Source organism: Sciurus carolinensis, chromosome 12, assembly GCF_902686445.1.
Source record: "Sciurus carolinensis chromosome 12, mSciCar1.2, whole genome shotgun sequence".
Lineage (NCBI taxonomy): Eukaryota > Metazoa > Chordata > Mammalia > Rodentia > Sciuridae > Sciurus > Sciurus carolinensis.
The window spans coordinates 100,508,493-100,526,104 of NC_062224.1; the positions used below are offsets into that span (position 1 = coordinate 100,508,493).

A 17,612-nucleotide genomic window follows, 5' to 3' on the forward strand; every position below is an offset into this window, starting at 1 on the left:
GTATCTATCCCGAAGTGTACAAATACATTTTAAAATGGAAGAATTCTACTTAGTTAACAGTCTAATGTTGGCAGGCCAAAATAACTGGGACATTATCCCAGAAAATCCACTCTAAAGTATTTCACTGATCCAAAGTATTGAATTAATGCTGTATCTAATCCATTTAAATAACACACCTGGAATAGTCTACACTTATTCCAAAGAATCACCAGGTGAGAATAACTGGACAGTGTTAGAATCTTCCTGTGTGGTCCTTTGTAAATTTGAGGTTGATTTAATTACGATTCCTAAACAAGCTCTGCCAATTGACTATGATTTCTAAAATAGTCTCATCTTGCAAAAAACACATCAGTATGCTCTGACATCCAACACAACCATCTAAACCAAAATATTTCTACTAGACTCCGAATTTAAATATAATCACAAGGTTTGGTACACTCCTTCTCTATCTGGGAGATTATCTGAGGACAATTTGTTCAAATTACTTAATGGAAACATACCCCAGGGGATGTGTTAAATTGCGTGATCACACTGATAATCCCAGATGAATAGAAACATTTTGTATTATCTAAACCCATTATTTAATATCTTTGCAGGGAGTTTCCCTTAAGAAGCAGAGGACAAAATTTGGCCCATAAGGTTTCTGTGCTATATTTGAACACGCTATATATAGATATAGCTGCCTGAATGGAAAATTCATATTGCTTCTCAGAAATAAGATCCAGGACTTCCAGCTTCTCTACAAATGCAAATCTAGTGGCAAAAGCAACTTCTCTTCTGTTTTTAATAAAATGTTTTATTCTGTTCAGTCATTTTTTTTAGCATGCTTTACCTACATTAAAGGCAAATGAAAACATTTGAGTTATTTATATGATTACAGAAATGAGTTGTCTCTGTTTAGTGAAAGTGCGCTCATGTGTCACGTGAAAGACTTGCTAGGGAAGCCACAAATGAAAAGCAACGGTCACTCCTTGCATCTTAAATCAGACACATCGAAGTGTTTGGTGCCAGTACTGAGCTACAGCCGAATGAGGCCACGCTCCTGCCTGCTTCCCTAGACACGGTTGGAACACATGGACTGATGTTTTATTCACCATGTTATGGCATTCTTTCTCAGACACTGGCATCTACTCATGGCAAAATCTACCCTATTGTCAATGTGGGAGAGAAAATCTATACAGAAATAAAAACACAGGAGCAATTAATCCAAAAAGGGGGTACAGAAAACTTGCACTGAAAGCCAGAGTGGAAAAGAGTATTTCAGGGGAAAACTTCTGACAAGACTCAATGAAAGTGTCACCCTCTGAGCTGAACCTTCGGGGAGAGCTACAAGTCAGACTGAAAGGAAGGGCATTCTAGGGAGAAGGAACAGTTTAACAAAAAAAAAAAAAAAAGAAAGAAAAAGAAAACATGAAGAAGAAAGAGGAGAGGATGGGGACCAGGACAAAAATGTGTTTGACTGGCATGTGAAGTCAAGCGATGGAAGAAGACCAGAAACACAGACTGAGGTTCAGCAGGGTGGCACTTCAGTATCCTGCGAGGTCAAATAATATATAGACCGCTCTCCATACTTGGGATAAAACTGTTATTTGAAACATTCAAAAAGTCATTAATAATTCTTCTGATAGAGCAGACGTTTTCCAGATAGCAGGGTGCATGGGAGATAGCTGCAAGGATACATTATCTAATCTCACACATTTCTCTTGAGAAAGAGCACATGTAAAACATTTATCATTCATTAGTCATCCCAAAGGGAGATCCCATGTCAGCAGCAGTATTTATGTCAGTACATTCCGCTCACTTTTCTTTGCATCATCCTGATGCATTCCTTCGGTGTTTCACATAAAAGCAAAGTAAGTTTATTATTTTTAGTTGCAACATAATGCTTATCCTTTGTTGGGTTATTGTTACCATCTACTCCACACGAGAAGTAGTGAAAAAAGAAGTGGAGGCTCTTTGGTAGAGACTATATGTCAATTTAAGAGGAGACGATAATAGATGGGGTCTTTTTATTATTCTCTTAATTATAGGAGGCTGAGCTGAGAAACTTGTCTGAACAGTTCTCATCACCTCGCCATCTTATCGTCACTCTCCTCCTCACTCGCAGGCTAATCCCAGCACTTCTACATTTTAATTATCAATTAAATGTGCTCGATGCCCATTAAGTAAGTCATATGGAACACAGCCAAAGGCAAATGGATGACTGAATGAACAGGCGTGTTAGGCACAAGGTTAAACTCATGCAACATCCCTGCTCCAGGCCAGGATTTTACTAGAGGAAACACCACTGGTAGCAATCCAAATCACCTGAAAACAGGTTCAAATACCTCACAACAAATTACCAGTAATTTGGAAGAATGGCATCACCTGCATGTGATGGCAATAATGGATAACTTAAGGTTGCTATTCAGAGAGCAAGAACAGACTAACTCAGAGAACTGCTAGCTCAGGACAGGACTGGCTTAGGTCATGCTTAAAGAATTCGGGAGATGAAGAGACTCAACACTTATATTCCTTCCTACTGTGGCCACAGAAAGTCAGACTCAACACTAGTCCTATTTTGGGCAATCTGGTCCAAATAACTGTAACATCAAGTTAAGCCATAATTATTTAAAATACAGCAACAGAACACTTCACCATTGTTGATCAAATGCCCCCAATAAACACTAAGCACCTACTATGCAAGGAACTGGGTGACTCAAACAGGCATATGGGACCTTTTTTGCTTTGTTCATTAATAAATTTCAATATTTGCTTTCATATTGACTTTCCATCTCTCTTCTTATCCCATATTATCCACCTCAAACAATCCACACTACATTTTCCCTACAGGGCTGAGAGTTCTGAGAGTAAATAAATGATATCCTAGGCCTTGAAATGGTGTTGCTATGTAAACTGTCCTGTAAGCTGGGAAAATCAATGTTGATTTAAAAACAAACAAAACAAAAAACTGTCTGGCATGCAAAATTGGCTCCCTGAATTTCTAAGGCATATCACATCCACACACTTTCACAGCAGTTATGAAATTTGAATCAGAGTCCCAGAAATTCTGTTTCTTGTGTAGGAAAGCTGAGCCAAGGAAGGAGGAAATCAGGCTCAGGCTATCTTCATTCGGGTTCTCCCAGAAGGATTCTAGAGCAAGCTGTTGACTTGGGACATGAGTTGGTTGCTTGGAACATGCAAAGCATTCTGATAGGAAGAGAAGAAATGAGAGGGGAAAAAGAAGAAGCCAAAAAAGAGTGTGTGCTTTTATGGCTGCTTCCACGGTGAACACCTGGGTCTCGTTCCTTCCGAGGCTGAAAGCTGCTCCTGAGAAGTGTTAAAATGAAAACGCTGGAGTTGGAAGTAGGCCAGAGCACACTGAGCAGTTTGAGAAACACAGGCAAGTCCCTCAGCATCTACCACTGCGGGTCACCCACGTAACTGGCAGTTGAGTTAGATTTCTGATTTACTGTCTCCTGAATTTCAAGTACATGTTCTTTCCATCTTTCCTCTATGTGCCAAAATAGGATGCTTTATTAAAGTGGTGATAGAACCCTGAAGATGGAATTTAAGTTTTCAGTTATCATGGCTGTGTTAAAGAAAACAATACATACAGATCCAACCAAGCAACAATGGTTGTTTGAGAGCTTGAGAGTGTGGACCGTAACAGAAGCTGCCTGGAGTATTCACTGTCTCTCTTCCTTTAAGTCTCAGTTCAAGTCAAAGAAGTCAAGGACTGCCACCCCTAAAGACAGAGAAGGAAAGCAACACGCAGAGTTCTGTCCTTGAGCCGTACGGCTGTTAACATTGAGATTCACACCTCGGTACCTCTACACCAGAACCAATGACCTGAACTGTCATTCTCTATTGGTGCCATCTCTGATGATTTTGGAAGCAAGAGGTGACAATAAAATCAACCCACAGATTTGATGATAGGAAAACTATTTTAAAATTTTAAGTGTCATCCCGTGGCCATCAGTGATGTTCATGGTCATCAAAACTTAACTCTACCAAATTCATGCTTAAGACACTCCTAGGCATGCACTATGTATACTGTTTTTTATTAATAGCACTCTTCATGATTGCAAGAGTAGACATAAGTAAACTATTGTACACACTTTACACAACATGCCAACATAAAGTAAAATAATAAACAGCCCTTGTGAAGTAACAGTACCTTCACTGTCCACATCCCAGCCTCTGGCTCCTTCACATTCACCACTTTGGCAGAGTTATGAATATTTAATAGCTCATTCAGGCCAAATCCCTTTTGATCAGCTTCCCTGAAAGACAAACAGAAAGGTAACAAGCATAATCTTTCTCCCAGTTAAGAATATTAGCTAATTTAACATTACATAAAGCTAAGAGTGTGATCAGATTTCAAATAACACAGAGGTATTTTTCACTAATGTGTGTTGCAATCTACCCCCAAAGAGCTCTTCTTTTCTATTCTGTGGCAGACATGCGTGCCTGCAGCTTAAAATATTATTTTATTTATGTCTAAAATATACTGAATTTCAGGGCTCTTGGACACTGGGACTGAAGTAATAGGTTCCCATTTTTAATGCTAATTTGATGGCCAAGTAAGAATAACAACTGACAAATGGTAATCATTTCCAAAGCCAGCCTAGATAAACAACAATTACAAGAAGTTATGTGCAATCACTAGAGACATTTAGATTAAGTTGATGGCAAACCAGAATAAATGTCTTTTTGGAGATGACTCAAGGTATTGCTAATATGAGAGCCCTGGGCCTATCTTTGCATTATGTGCAAAACTTCAACTAGTTTTCCATGAAGCACAAGAGAAGGATTTATGTGTCTTATAAATAATTAAAACAAGCACTATAATGAAGTGGCATGCTACCATCCTACTGACCTGAGATTTAGCTAAAGTATCTAATAGTTGGACCTTAAGGAGGAAGAAAAGTAAATTAGGAAGCAAACCATAGTTTAGTTATTCCCTCCTGGTCCTTCCTGTCAACTACTTTTACAGTTACATAAACAAATAGGTTGGAAGCGCCCTATGTTTGAATTGAAGTTCTGCAATCATTGTGTGCTTTTAAAAGTAGTAGAAACAAAACATAATGGTTTCAGACCCTTTTAAGTATCCAGGTCATGAAAAATACATGTCTTCTCCTGGGTAGCATGGTTGCCATTACAGTGGAATGCGACCCCAAGAGAAACCCACTAGGCCAAACCTATAGAAGTCTTGAAAGAGAGGTTTATTTGTTTTATAAATTTCAGTACTTGCTGATGTGGATGTGGCCTCTGAGGACAATTTCATATGTTGTTTTCTGTTAGGAATTAGTCATTTTCTTCTCAGATACAAACAAAGAAAGATAGTTAGCTCTTTTCCTTTCTGTCAATATTCACAAAAAGAGAAAAAAATGTGCAACAAATAACAAAGGGACTGTGTAAATAAAACTATTCTGCAAACATCAACAGGTGAAAAATATTTCCAAATGCAAGGTTAAAAATTTAGATTTCTTTCTTTACTAGATTATTTTTCAGCGTAAGAAATAATTTATCAGTCAGCAAAGGATTCAGGAAACTCGTGTAATTTTAAAATATAGTTAAGTAAGGAAGCAGTTCATTATAACATTCCTCACTGAGAACATAAATTTTGATTTTAACAATTATCTTCTATAAAATTAAATCTGACCAAGAAAATGATACGGCGAGAAATTAGACAATTGTTTTAGAAATTTTTTAAAATTATAAAAAAATGTTCAATTTTACGGAATATGTTTCTGTGAAACATGTTATGTATAGACTAAAAAAAATAAAACCAGGTTTATTTAAATGTTTCTTATTTGATAATTTAACTACAATCAATTTACTGAACTTCATCTGTTTAAACATGGGAAGTTTTAGTTCTTTAGTATTGTTAATTCAACAATACATAAGATCAAAAAATATTTTGGTTTTTAAAAGCATTTTTTCCAGTCACTTCCAAATTTATGGAATGTGTCCATGAAGCTCGCTTTAATGTGACATGAATAACTGTGAAAAAAAGTCTTACTCCTACCCCTATGGGTTTTGTACTTTATTACATGGTGTTAGATTTATCTCACCTAAAGGATTGCGAATCTCAATCATGGGAGAAGGACCACTCAGAGACACAGTGACCTCTTTGAGGCTGGGATCAAAAGGAATTTTCCAAGTATTTACAGCCTGTTCCAAATGATCTGTGGATAATAGGTGCACTTTGGAGGCCTGTACTGCTTCTTCTACCCACTTTAACACCTATAAAAGAAAACAAAAAGCATGATTTCAGAAAGCATTTACAGCTCACACAGGACTTATCCTACCTCTGCTTACTATAGATTCGGAATAAATAGCTGGTTTAGCCCATGTTCAAATTTCAAATTTTCTCTGCAAACACCATCAAAGTGCAAAATGCAGAGATATTGCAGTTCTCACTATCTCAAGAGAAATGAATCTACAAAAGGCATAGTAGTGCCAATATTGTGAGGTCCCTTTTTTTCTCCATTCTTTTTTTCTGGATTTCATTTCTTTCTAGATGCAATTTTTAAAAGATACCCTCTTGGCAAATTACCAGATACAATTATGGTGTATTAATTATCACATTACAGCATATTGTAATGATTTAGTGTGTCTTATGATAGTATAGTACCTATTGAAAAATAATTGCAATGTCAACAAAATAGTCATTTCTAGGATAAAATGAGTAACAAAAATAATAGAGCACACAACTATTGTATTAAAATAGAATAGAAAAATATTTCAAATTATTACCAATTTAGTGCATTATTGAAAAATAAAATATTAAGAAATTGAGCTTAAAAGACCTGTGGACAAGGAAAACTTTCACTTCCCAGGAGTGTTCTGCAATTCAAAAAAAATTCTCCATTAGATAAATGGTGTATGCTGGATAAGTACTGATTTGCTGATCTTACCACAATTCACTATAAATCACGGTAATCTTTAACTCATCCATCTCTGTTTCATATGTCCCTCAAGTTTTTATATCATTGTGAACAATTTAACTTGTAGTTAGATACAAGACTCTGAAGAAGCTGAATATTAAGCTATAGTCGAGCTATTAAAATGAATAAAAATATCTTTAACTTCAGAAGTAGTTATAAGGGTGGGAGAGGTGGGGGGGAAGGAAAAAAATAACAGAATGAATAAAACAACATTACCCTATGTAAATTTATGATTACACAAATGGTATGCCTTTACTCCATGTACAAACAGAGAAACAACATGTATCCCATTTGTTTACAATAAAAAAAAGCCCTAGTACATCCCCTCCCATACACTTCCTTTCTCTCATGGGTAAACATCATCCTAAAGTTGTCATACATCATTTTAGTGCATATATATTTTTTTTCAACACAAGTATATTCTTAAAAATGTGTGTATAGAGTTATATTTGTACATTTTTTATGTTAAATAACTTGTATTATTCTCTATGAATCCTTTTGTGACTTTTTTCTACCTTACACTATTTTTTTTATATATCTGTCCACGTTGATACTTGTGAATGCACTTTACTCAACATTAGTTTGGTATAAATTCCACTACATCAATAAACTTTCTTTTTTATTTTTGAACTTCCCCCCCCAAAAAAAAGAAGTAGTTATAAATTAAGTAATTAAGCATCAAATACTGTTCCATATCTTTATTTACTATAAAAAGATCCTTTTCCTTTTTTTTTCCTACCTCAAGGGCAAGAAAAGCAGCTAAGACATATTGTCACAAAATTAACAATATGAGGCAATTATGTTCATCATGAAACAAATGTTTACTGCTTGAAGTACTCTTCCAGGTAAACACTACTGAGTATATTTTAATCAATATTTTAGCTGCTCCTCTTCTCTGAACTAGTATTTACTAAATGTTTTTCTTCTATTATATATTCTTTCTTTTCAAACATGTTCCTGCCTTTATCAAGCATCAAAATCACTTTCTTGGGGACTGTGGTTGTAGCTCAGTGGTAGAGCACTTGCCTAGCATGTGTGAGGCACTGGGTTCGATCCTTAGCACCACATAAAAATAAACAAATAAAATAAAGGTATTGTGTCCATCTACAATTTAAAAAATAGTCTTAAAAAATACTTTATTTCAGAATGATAAAATTATGGCATTTGCAGGCAAATGGATGAAATTGGAGAATATCATGCTAAGTGAGATAAGCCAATCTCAAAAAACCAAAGGACGAATGATATCACTAATAAGTGGATGATGACACATAATGGGGGTGGGAGGGTTAGTGTTAGGGTTAGAGTTAGGGTTAGGGAGGGGGGCAGGAATGGAGGAAGGAAGGACTGTATAGAGGGAAAAGAGGAGTGAGAGGGGTGGGGGGAAGGGAAAAAATAACAGAATGAATCAAAGAGCATTACCCTATGTAAATTTATGATTACACAAATGGTATGCCTTTATGCATGTACAAACAGAGAAACAACATGTATCCCATTGTTTACAATTTAAAAAAAGAAAGAAAAAAAACTTTATTTCTTTGTATATCTAAAACTAAGTGGGATATTGAATAATGTCAACTTTGTATATCCAGCAATAATAAAAATGTTATATTTACTAATGTCAGCAAAGTTGGATGCAAAGATGCTCCCCTTAAATAAAGAGAATGCAATGTGAATACTTAAGACAAATAATGCATGTTCAAACAATATATGTAAAACAGAATCACAGTGACCCCACACAGTGCATATTGAATGATTAGTTGCCTCCCTCCCCAAATAAATTCCCTTCTCTACTCTACTGAAGTGTGCCAGCAATGACTTCATAGGCAAAAAACCAATATGGCAATGAAGAAAGAAAACATTTCTGCAAATGAGAAAAGAGGCGAATTCACACCAGGTACCAGAGAGGATCCGAGCAAGTGCACAGAGTCGGAAGGGCTATAAATAGCCTGCAAACATGGTGACTCCAGCTGGCTGCAGTGATGTGCTCAGGTAAAAGGAAAGAGGAAAATGAGGCTGGGCACTTGTGAGGAAGCAGACTATGAATGGCCGTAACATCAGAGTATCACATTAGAGTTTTTCATAAAGATCCCAATGAAAATTACTGAAGAGTTTTAGACTGAGGAGTGAGACACTGAAAGTGATGTGTTACAAAGAAAAACTTGTAGTATTACTATAAATGAGTCGAACAGAAAACCAATATCAACTACAGCCAATTATCCTATAAGTCAAATGATACATTTCAACATTTCTCCTTATAAAGCACCTGAATTTTGCATATGAAATAAAGCGTATATCACCCCAACTATCTTAAGAAGCAGATGTCATTATTTGAAAATGGGGTTTTAGTGAGCTCTCACGCTTTAATAAGAGGGTATGGATCATTCTGCTCATTGAATCTATTCATATGGTAACAGAGACCAGATTGACTAGAACATGTGTGACCATATAGAACACATACCTTATTAATCAGAGTATTGATATTTTTATGTCAACTAGATCATGGCTGAAAGGGTCTGTCTACCCAACTCAAGAAATTTGAAAGGACTGACTCAGGGTCTAGGAGAGCATTTGAAAAATTTAATTGATAATCAATAAGCTGGAGTATAATAGCAGATTCACAGACTAAAAAGAGTGAAGGATAGAGAGAGATAACTGGACAAATGGACAGAACATTTATCTTAAGGGCAAGACATATAACATGGTCGGTCGTAAATGATTCTCAATTCAAAAAGTGTAAAATGGACTAGATAAAAATCCCACTAAGAACTATATGGTATCTCATGTTTAACAATGAAATGCAAGATCATCAAGTAGAAATGGAAGCAAGGTCAAGTTTTATGTACATTCTCCTGTAAGTCGACAACATATCTGCGGGTGGTTCCTCAGATATATATTTCCTTCAAATACAATGTAGAGAGGTTTCAATTACTGGGAATCCAAAACCCCAAGCCCACAGCATTGTCAGGAAAATGGAAGCCTTCCTAATTTAGTTGTTTCTCATAAGGCAAGTGCGTTCACATGCTATAGAGCACAAGCAAGCATTGGTTAACTTTTAATATTGCTTCCAATTCATCAACATTTATGAGTCTTTCACAAAGAGATTATCATGTATCATAATATTACTTGTTGAGAAAGACATAGTGCAGACTTCTGTCAGGAGTCTCAAATCACTTTTTTATCCACTCAGAAGAAAAATCAAATTGAAAACAGATGCAACTCATTTATTAGAAAATACAGATTCTACCAACAAATGAATAAAAGTACAAGCTATTCTGTAAGCTACAGAATACACCATAAGGAAGGTTTCGTGTTCTCAGATCTAAGGAAAAATCTCTAATTCTCTAACTCTGGAAAATGGTCTCATGAGATTGGAAATGGATCTTCTCTTATAAAAAGACAAAAAGAATAAAACCAGACTAATCTGAGAGTCTTTGGATTGTGAATTTTTATCAACACAAAAAGTTTTTCAAACCACTAGGGAACTGTTTATAGTACACTAAAAGTTTTTATGTAGAAATGTTTCTCAAGTGATTTGTAGCAGTTTATGTGCACAAAGAGTCTTTGAGACCATGTAATCCCGCTCCTTAATTCGATAGATGAGGAAAATGATATCTGAAGCTGGTTCCTATATTTTTTAAAAGCCTGACCAGACTGGTTCTCGCTCAATAGTTCCATTACTTATATAGGCCCTTTGTGTAGATGATCTTACAGTTTAATGATTTTTAATCCTATGTAATAATAAATACTTAAAAGTAGGTTCTTATATCTAATCAACTCTGTAACGAGATGCAACTATTGTTTGAAAACACAAAAGTAGAAGACATTATTCTGCAAGAGGAGACAGTGGTCTTACATAGGAAGGAAGTGAAGTGAATTTTTGCATACATCTTGAAGAAGAGAATCTGAATAAAAATCTTGTTTATTTGTGTTGCTGTTACCTCGGTTTTTATTATCTTCTTTATGGAACTGTGAATTCCATGAAGGTGGAGACCATGGTTGATTTATTTACTACTAGATTGCCTGAACCCGACATAATGTATGGGACATAGTAAATGCCCAATTAAGGCTCTGTGTTTGTGACAAAGTCCTTGCTCAGCACTAAATTTTCAACATTGACATGGAACATTTCAAACTTGCATGTGTGGTGTTAAATACAAGCAACAGGCTATATTTCATTTTCATTTTTTTTATTTGGTTGGTTAGCGTGGGATTTAAAAATTCAGAGGTGAAATCTCTGGAATTAAGCTAGTTTTATTTTAATGCAAAAATTGCATGCTTCTCAGTAGCACTGGTTACAGAATTTTTTCAAGTTCAGTGATAGTGGAATGCTGGTTAGGTGTAAATGGGCCCATCTAAACAAAGGAGGCTACCCTAGAAAACCGTGGTGTAATATTCCTAATACCAGTAGGAGCTTTACAGTGCGCACATGGGAGATACTTAAAAGAGAAACGGCACACAAAACATCATGATTAGATGAGCTATATATTTCTATTTTGGCAATAAACTGCAAGAATTGAACAATGTAAAAACATTAAAGCCTTTAAATCGACATTGTGTTTGATGTGAAAATGCCTAGCTGTGTTTTCCAGATGTTCCTTTTGTGGTAAATCCTATATGATAGCAAGCTCTGGCAGGCTTCCCTCACCTCTGACCTGGCTAAGAGAGAGACGCATCTCTGGACACTCAGGAAAGCCTGGGTTCAAGTTCATTCCTATCCCTTAGTACAGCACACAGCCCATAATTCAGGACTTGGTCAGAAGTCACTAAGGGTCAAAAGTCACGAAGCATCAATTGAAGGTCCAAGTAGAATTTTTTTTTTTTGGTGCTGGGGATCGAACCCATGGCCTTGTGCTTGCAAGGCAAGCACTCTACCAACTGAGTTATCTCCCCAGCCCCCCAAGTAGAATCTTGATGGAGGCACTCAGAGACATGGATGTGGAGTTCGGTTGAGAGGTTGAGGTCAGAGACACATGGTATTTATGGTTAGGAAGCTCCCTGTATCTTCCCCAGCAAGAATTTAGGGGAAGGGGTGCATCCTCCTATGAAAATAAAGGCATCAATTCATAATGGCTCAGAATAGAGCCTTGGAGCAAGTCTCCCTTGTTCTGATTCCAAGCAGCACTCAGATGATGACCTGCCACCCTACTGTACGTAGCATACAGACAGACAACACACTACTGTCAACACGGGTGTTCTAGACCTGTGGTAGTAACTTTCTCACTGTAGATCAATGAGTCGGTATTTCTGATTTTACACAACACTGCTTCTGTGTTTGGTTAATTTCAGTCTATTCCTAAAAACAGATCCACTTACCGTGCTGACAAATCCAGTGTGATCCTTTGCAGATCTTAGCAAATTCATCAAAGACCCACTGAGATCTCTTGAGAGGGTTTTCTCCAAATGACATTCATTTGTATTACTCTTTGAATACTGTGTTCTTTTATTTTCATTTTTATTTTTTTGAAAATTCTACAGTGAGCCTTGCCAACAGCAAGTGCTCATGAATTACAGTGTGGCTGGTCATTCATTCTACAGCTCATAAAGGCTCATGGTGAAGCTATGCAAAATAAGAAATAAATCATGGGTCCTAAGTTCTTCTGGGTTATAAAGCTTTTCTGGTGGAGCTAAAACTTTACCTAGTTCATATAGAAAATATGGATTGAAGGGAGTTAGGAAACAAGAAGGCATTAAATAATTGTGGTGATGGTTATAAACTCTGTGATCATACTAAGAACTGGAGGACATACTTTAAAAGGGTGAATTTTATGATACATGAATTATACCTTAATAAAGATCTTGTGAAAAAGGAAATTGGGTCCCTTTGAGGCTCTAGATGTGACTGATGAAAGGAGCGACCCTGGAATTCAACTCAGTGAGCACCTAAAATGTGTACAAAACTACCACACCTTCTACATGATGGACGTTTCTGATGCACAACAGCTGAAAAAATAAAAGCAGACTTCAGACATTTTTTCAAGGGTGAAATCATTCCTGCTAGCTATTTTAAAGTGTCAAAGTATATTTCATTTAATTTATCTTCAGCAAATTCTTGTGTGTCACAACTTCAATGTGTCACAGAGGATAGAGGAAATTAAGCTGGCCAGAAAATATACTTTACTTAAAATAATGAAAATATAGAAGATGGATTCTATCATTCAATCATTCATGTCTCACATTAAATTCTGTTTCATTTGCTTGCTTGACTTTTTATTTATCTCACAGTTGTCATTTTCTTTCTTTTCTTCTTTTTCTAATAAATGTCTGTGTTAGTATAGACAGATTTCAGGAAGTTAGTTGTCCCATTCTGTTCTTACTAGATTTAAAAGGAATGTGTAAAAATATAATGTATACTCACATGCACACAATCTGGCATTTGTTACATACATATACATTTGTTAGTTTTCTGTTGTTGTGACCCAAATGCCAGACACAAAACAACTCGGAGGAGGAAAGTTTTATTTTGAACCACAGTTTCAGAGGTTTCAGTCCATGGTGGGCCAATTTCATTGCTTTGGGCCTGAGGTGAGGCAGAAGACCTGGTGGAAGGCTGTGATGGAGGAGAGCTTCTCAGTTCACTGCAGCCAGGAACCAGAGAGAAAGAGATGGAAAGAGGAAGCAGCCAGGACAAGATATAGTCCAGTCCCCAAAAGCACACTCCCAGTGACCTATTTCCTCCAACTGTGCCTCACCTGTCTATAGTTCTCACCTCCTCCCAGTAGCCTTTTCAAATTATTAATCCTTCAAATGGATTAATCCACTGATGAGGTTAGAGTCCTCATGATCCAATCACTTTCCAAAAGTTCCACAATGCTGCACTGGGGACCAAGTCTTCATTCCAGATTCAACCCCTAATAATACATATATATCTACATGTACATACCAGTTAGGATCACACTTCTAGCTACCCCAAAGCAGGAAAACTGTCCAAACTATACTCCAGCTCTCTCTGAGTTTCAAAAACAAGCCCTAGTTAGGGAGGTACTAGAGGGAGGTACTTGAGTATTATTGAAGTTACAAGGTCCTGGCCTTGGCTCTCTCTACTCATAACTTTTTTTTAACACGTCTTTCCATATAGACACATGTTTAATATGGCATGCAGGTACATGAAGTATCATATGATGGACATCTCTAATCTGCTGACTGAGGCTCCTCACTCAGAACCACAAACACTTCCCTTGATGACTTCACTGTGCCTGTGCTTCCATATTGATCTACATTCACTCTGATTGACATACTCAGTCAAGTTACAGGTAACGTTCACCGAATTTTGGGCCCTTCAGTGACTAAAAAGAGGCTTTTATATATCACTTCTCTGATGCCCTGTGAATCTTGAAGAAGTTTTTAAAATCTCATCATAATCTCCATATATCCAAATGGAGATTGCCTCCTAAGAACTAATAATATCTACAAAACCAAGAGGTTTTAGGAAGTCAGATGGCACAGTAGAGCTTCAAGGGAATTTGCTGTGGAAAGGAATTGGAGGATTTTAAAGGTCCAGTCATTTCATCAGTTCCATGAGGAATCAATGATAGTAGCGATGTGTGCTACAGGGGGCCAAGAAGAGGAGCCATCAAGCGGACTACAATTATTGGGAAATACTTTATAGAGGTGGTAAAAATGCAACACTATACAGCTTTTAAAATCTGGCACCATGTACATACACACACAAAAAATCTCACTAAGTCTTTCCAGATTTAAAATAAAAAAGACCCTTCAATTTATATAACAACTTGGATTTTACTGGTAATAATAGCAATAATATAGGTAAATATTCAGCAGTTGCCAAACATCTTTAGTAAATTACAGCAAAACTTTATTAGCTTCCACAACTAAATAATCACTTCACAGACAGTCATTGGAAATGAACCTTAGAAGTCCTAATGGGAAAGGAGAAAAGTAAAAACAAGAATTCAAATCTGGGATGTAAATGAAAGCAATGGACTGAATCAGAGAAAGTCAGATTCATCGGCATACCAAAAGGTAAATCAGTCAGGGAAAAAAAAAAAAAAAAAGACATGATTAAAAAGTAAAGGTAAAATAAGCAGGAGAACATTTTCAAAAGGCTAAGAAGTGGAAGAGGAAATAAAGAAATAGAAACATCTAACCCATAGCCCATGAGGGTCTAGGGAGTAAATACTGTTCCTATGTATTTTAAACAATAGTATATTAGCAACTGAAGACAGAAAGACTGATTTACAAACCGAAAAAGAGGTTTACATGGTCAGTGAACATTTACATACAGTCGTTTTACCAAGTAGTGCCAGATATCCAAAAGTGACAAAGTACATTTCACGTGTACAGCAGTTGACAAAGGTAGAATCAAACATTTACAGCACATACCCATTTGGCATTTGCTACCAGGAACTAGGATAACAACCTCTCCTGCTCACACCTAAGAAATGGTGCTTGTGAGTAGTGGGTCAGTTCCGTGTTTCTGACTGAAAAGTCATGGAAAAATACCTCAGCAAAAGAACAGAACCTCAAAGCTTCACCAAATACATCCTGTTCAGGGGCGGACCTGGGTTGTGTGGGCCTTAAGCGTACCCAACTTGGCATCCCTCTTTAAGAAAAAGAATACAAAATTACAAATGTAAAAGTAAATATAAATACAGCTACCTTGGATAAAAAAATATTTCACATACACTTCAAATTTTGGAAAGCTGGAAAATACTTAAAATCTCATAAAATCTAGAAATTAATAACTTATTATTATCTGACAAGATTCTATGACAGTTATTTTTCCTGCATTTTTGGTTATTTTTTGAATATCTATTCCCATGGGGGGAGGAAGTAATGTTTTCTAGAGAAAAAAATAGAAAGATAATTCAGTCTTTAATATTATTTATCCAAACTTTTAAATTCTTAACTTGGATGCACTGAAACTTTCAACTCTGAAACACAGCAATGTTTGGTGTTTGTAATTTCACTAGAAGTTGGGATCCAAAAAATTAGCCAAGATCCCTACAGTGTCAATGGACTCAAGAGGACATGTGACAGAGGGGAAGGCAGAGTGGAAGAAGACAGTGGTCTTTTTTTAATATATATATATATATATATATATATATATATATATATATATATATTTTTTTTTTTTTTTTAACTAGTAGAAAGAGACAATACCTTTATTTTATTTATTTATTTTTATGGGATGCTGAGGCTCGAACCCAGTGCCTCACTATGCTACGCAAGCCACTCTTCCACTGAGCCACAACCCCAGCCCAAGACAATGGTCTTCATCAGACTTTAACTTTTGCAATAATCCTCAATCTTTAACTTTGTAAACACATTTTAAGTACTTTTCTCAGGGTTCTAGATGGAGTCCAAGCAAAAGATGGACCCTGGGGCTTAAGTTTCCTCACCTTCACTGGTCACCATTCCCATTCTTTGGATGACAATTACAACTTCCTTGCCCACTTAACACATCAATAAAATGGCAACCATCACTGTCAGATTGTCTGTGCTCTTTGAAGACCTGTCAATAGTGGATTTGGCTCTTGTTTTGTGCATGGTAGTACCTGAAAATGCAATCACTGTTTTGTTTGTTTGGTTTTAGCAAAGTAGAAGAGTTTTATTAGAAGGTAAGAGGTGAATATACACATTCTCAGAGTTCATTGTGGTGCGTTATCTCGAATCTGAAGTATATCTCTAATGGACCTTAAAGAGATTTTATTACATAGGGTTAGAAAGAAATGAATAGATATGCCTTAGTCACGTTCCAAGACCAACTTGGAGTCATGCTTCCCGTGAATCATTCATTCATTGGGTGGAAGAATTTTGTGCAAAATATGATATACAGTAGTAAAGCAACAGAAGTACCCAATGGGAAGTCTCTGGGCTTTTAGTCACCAAAGGTCAAAGAAAACAAACATAAGAGGTTATCTTGATAAACTACAAAGTCTCTGTTTTTTAAGTCAGTTTTTTGTTGTTATTGTGGTTTGTTTAGTTTTGTAAATGTTATTAAAAGCAGAAAACATTGTTGTCTTAAAAATAGAAAATTAGAATCTGGTTTCATGTCAGTGTACTAAATTTTTTTTGTTGTACATAATGATGGGATCTATTGTTACATATTCATAGATGCATGTATATAACAATATTATTTGGCCAATATCACTCCTCAGCACTTTCCCCTCTCCCTCCTCACCTCCCACCATTTGGTCCCTTTCCTCTACTTATCTCCCTTGGATTTGCATGAGATTCACCCCACCTTTCTTTTCTTTTATCCTCTCTAGCTTCCAAATGTGACAGAAAACATGTCCCTTGTCCCTTGACCTTCTGAGTTTGACTTACTTCACTTAGCATAATGGTGTCTAGTTCCATTCATTTTCTGACAAATGGCATAATTTATTTTTTTCTTTATGACTGAATAAAACTCTGTTGTGTATATGTACCATATTTTCTTTATCCATTCATCCATTAATGAATACCTAGGCTGGTTTCATAGTTTGGCTACTGTGAATTGTGCTGCTATAAACATTGGTATGCAAGCATCACTATAGTATGACATCCTTAATTCTTTAGGATAAATACTGAGGAGTGGTAGACCTGGGTCATATGGTGGTTCTATACATAGTCTTTTGAGAAACCTCCATACTAATTTCCATAGTGGGTGTACTAATTTACAATTCCACCAACAGTGTAAAAGTGTTCCTTTTTCTCCACATCCTCTTCAACATTAAT

General features: G+C 36.3%; 1 protein-coding gene across 5 annotated transcripts in view; it reads right to left on the reverse strand.

The window, feature by feature from the left end:
- Hmcn1 (hemicentin 1) overlaps window positions 1-17,612 on the reverse strand; it is a 413,611-nt gene that overhangs the window by 252,955 nt on the left and 143,044 nt on the right. For 4 of the 5 annotated variants that reach the window (XM_047520699.1, XM_047520701.1, XM_047520700.1 and 1 more), the window contains exons 1-2: window positions 6,060-6,197; window positions 4,160-4,265 (exon numbers count right to left, since the gene is read on the reverse strand). In XM_047520699.1, coding sequence (XP_047376655.1) covers window positions 4,160-4,174 — 15 coding nt within the window. In that variant the 5' untranslated portion in view covers window positions 4,175-4,265; window positions 6,060-6,197. Of the gene's footprint in view, window positions 1-4,159; window positions 4,266-6,030; window positions 6,232-17,612 lie in introns of those variants that run through there. The other variant, XM_047520702.1, reaches the window with a different exon arrangement.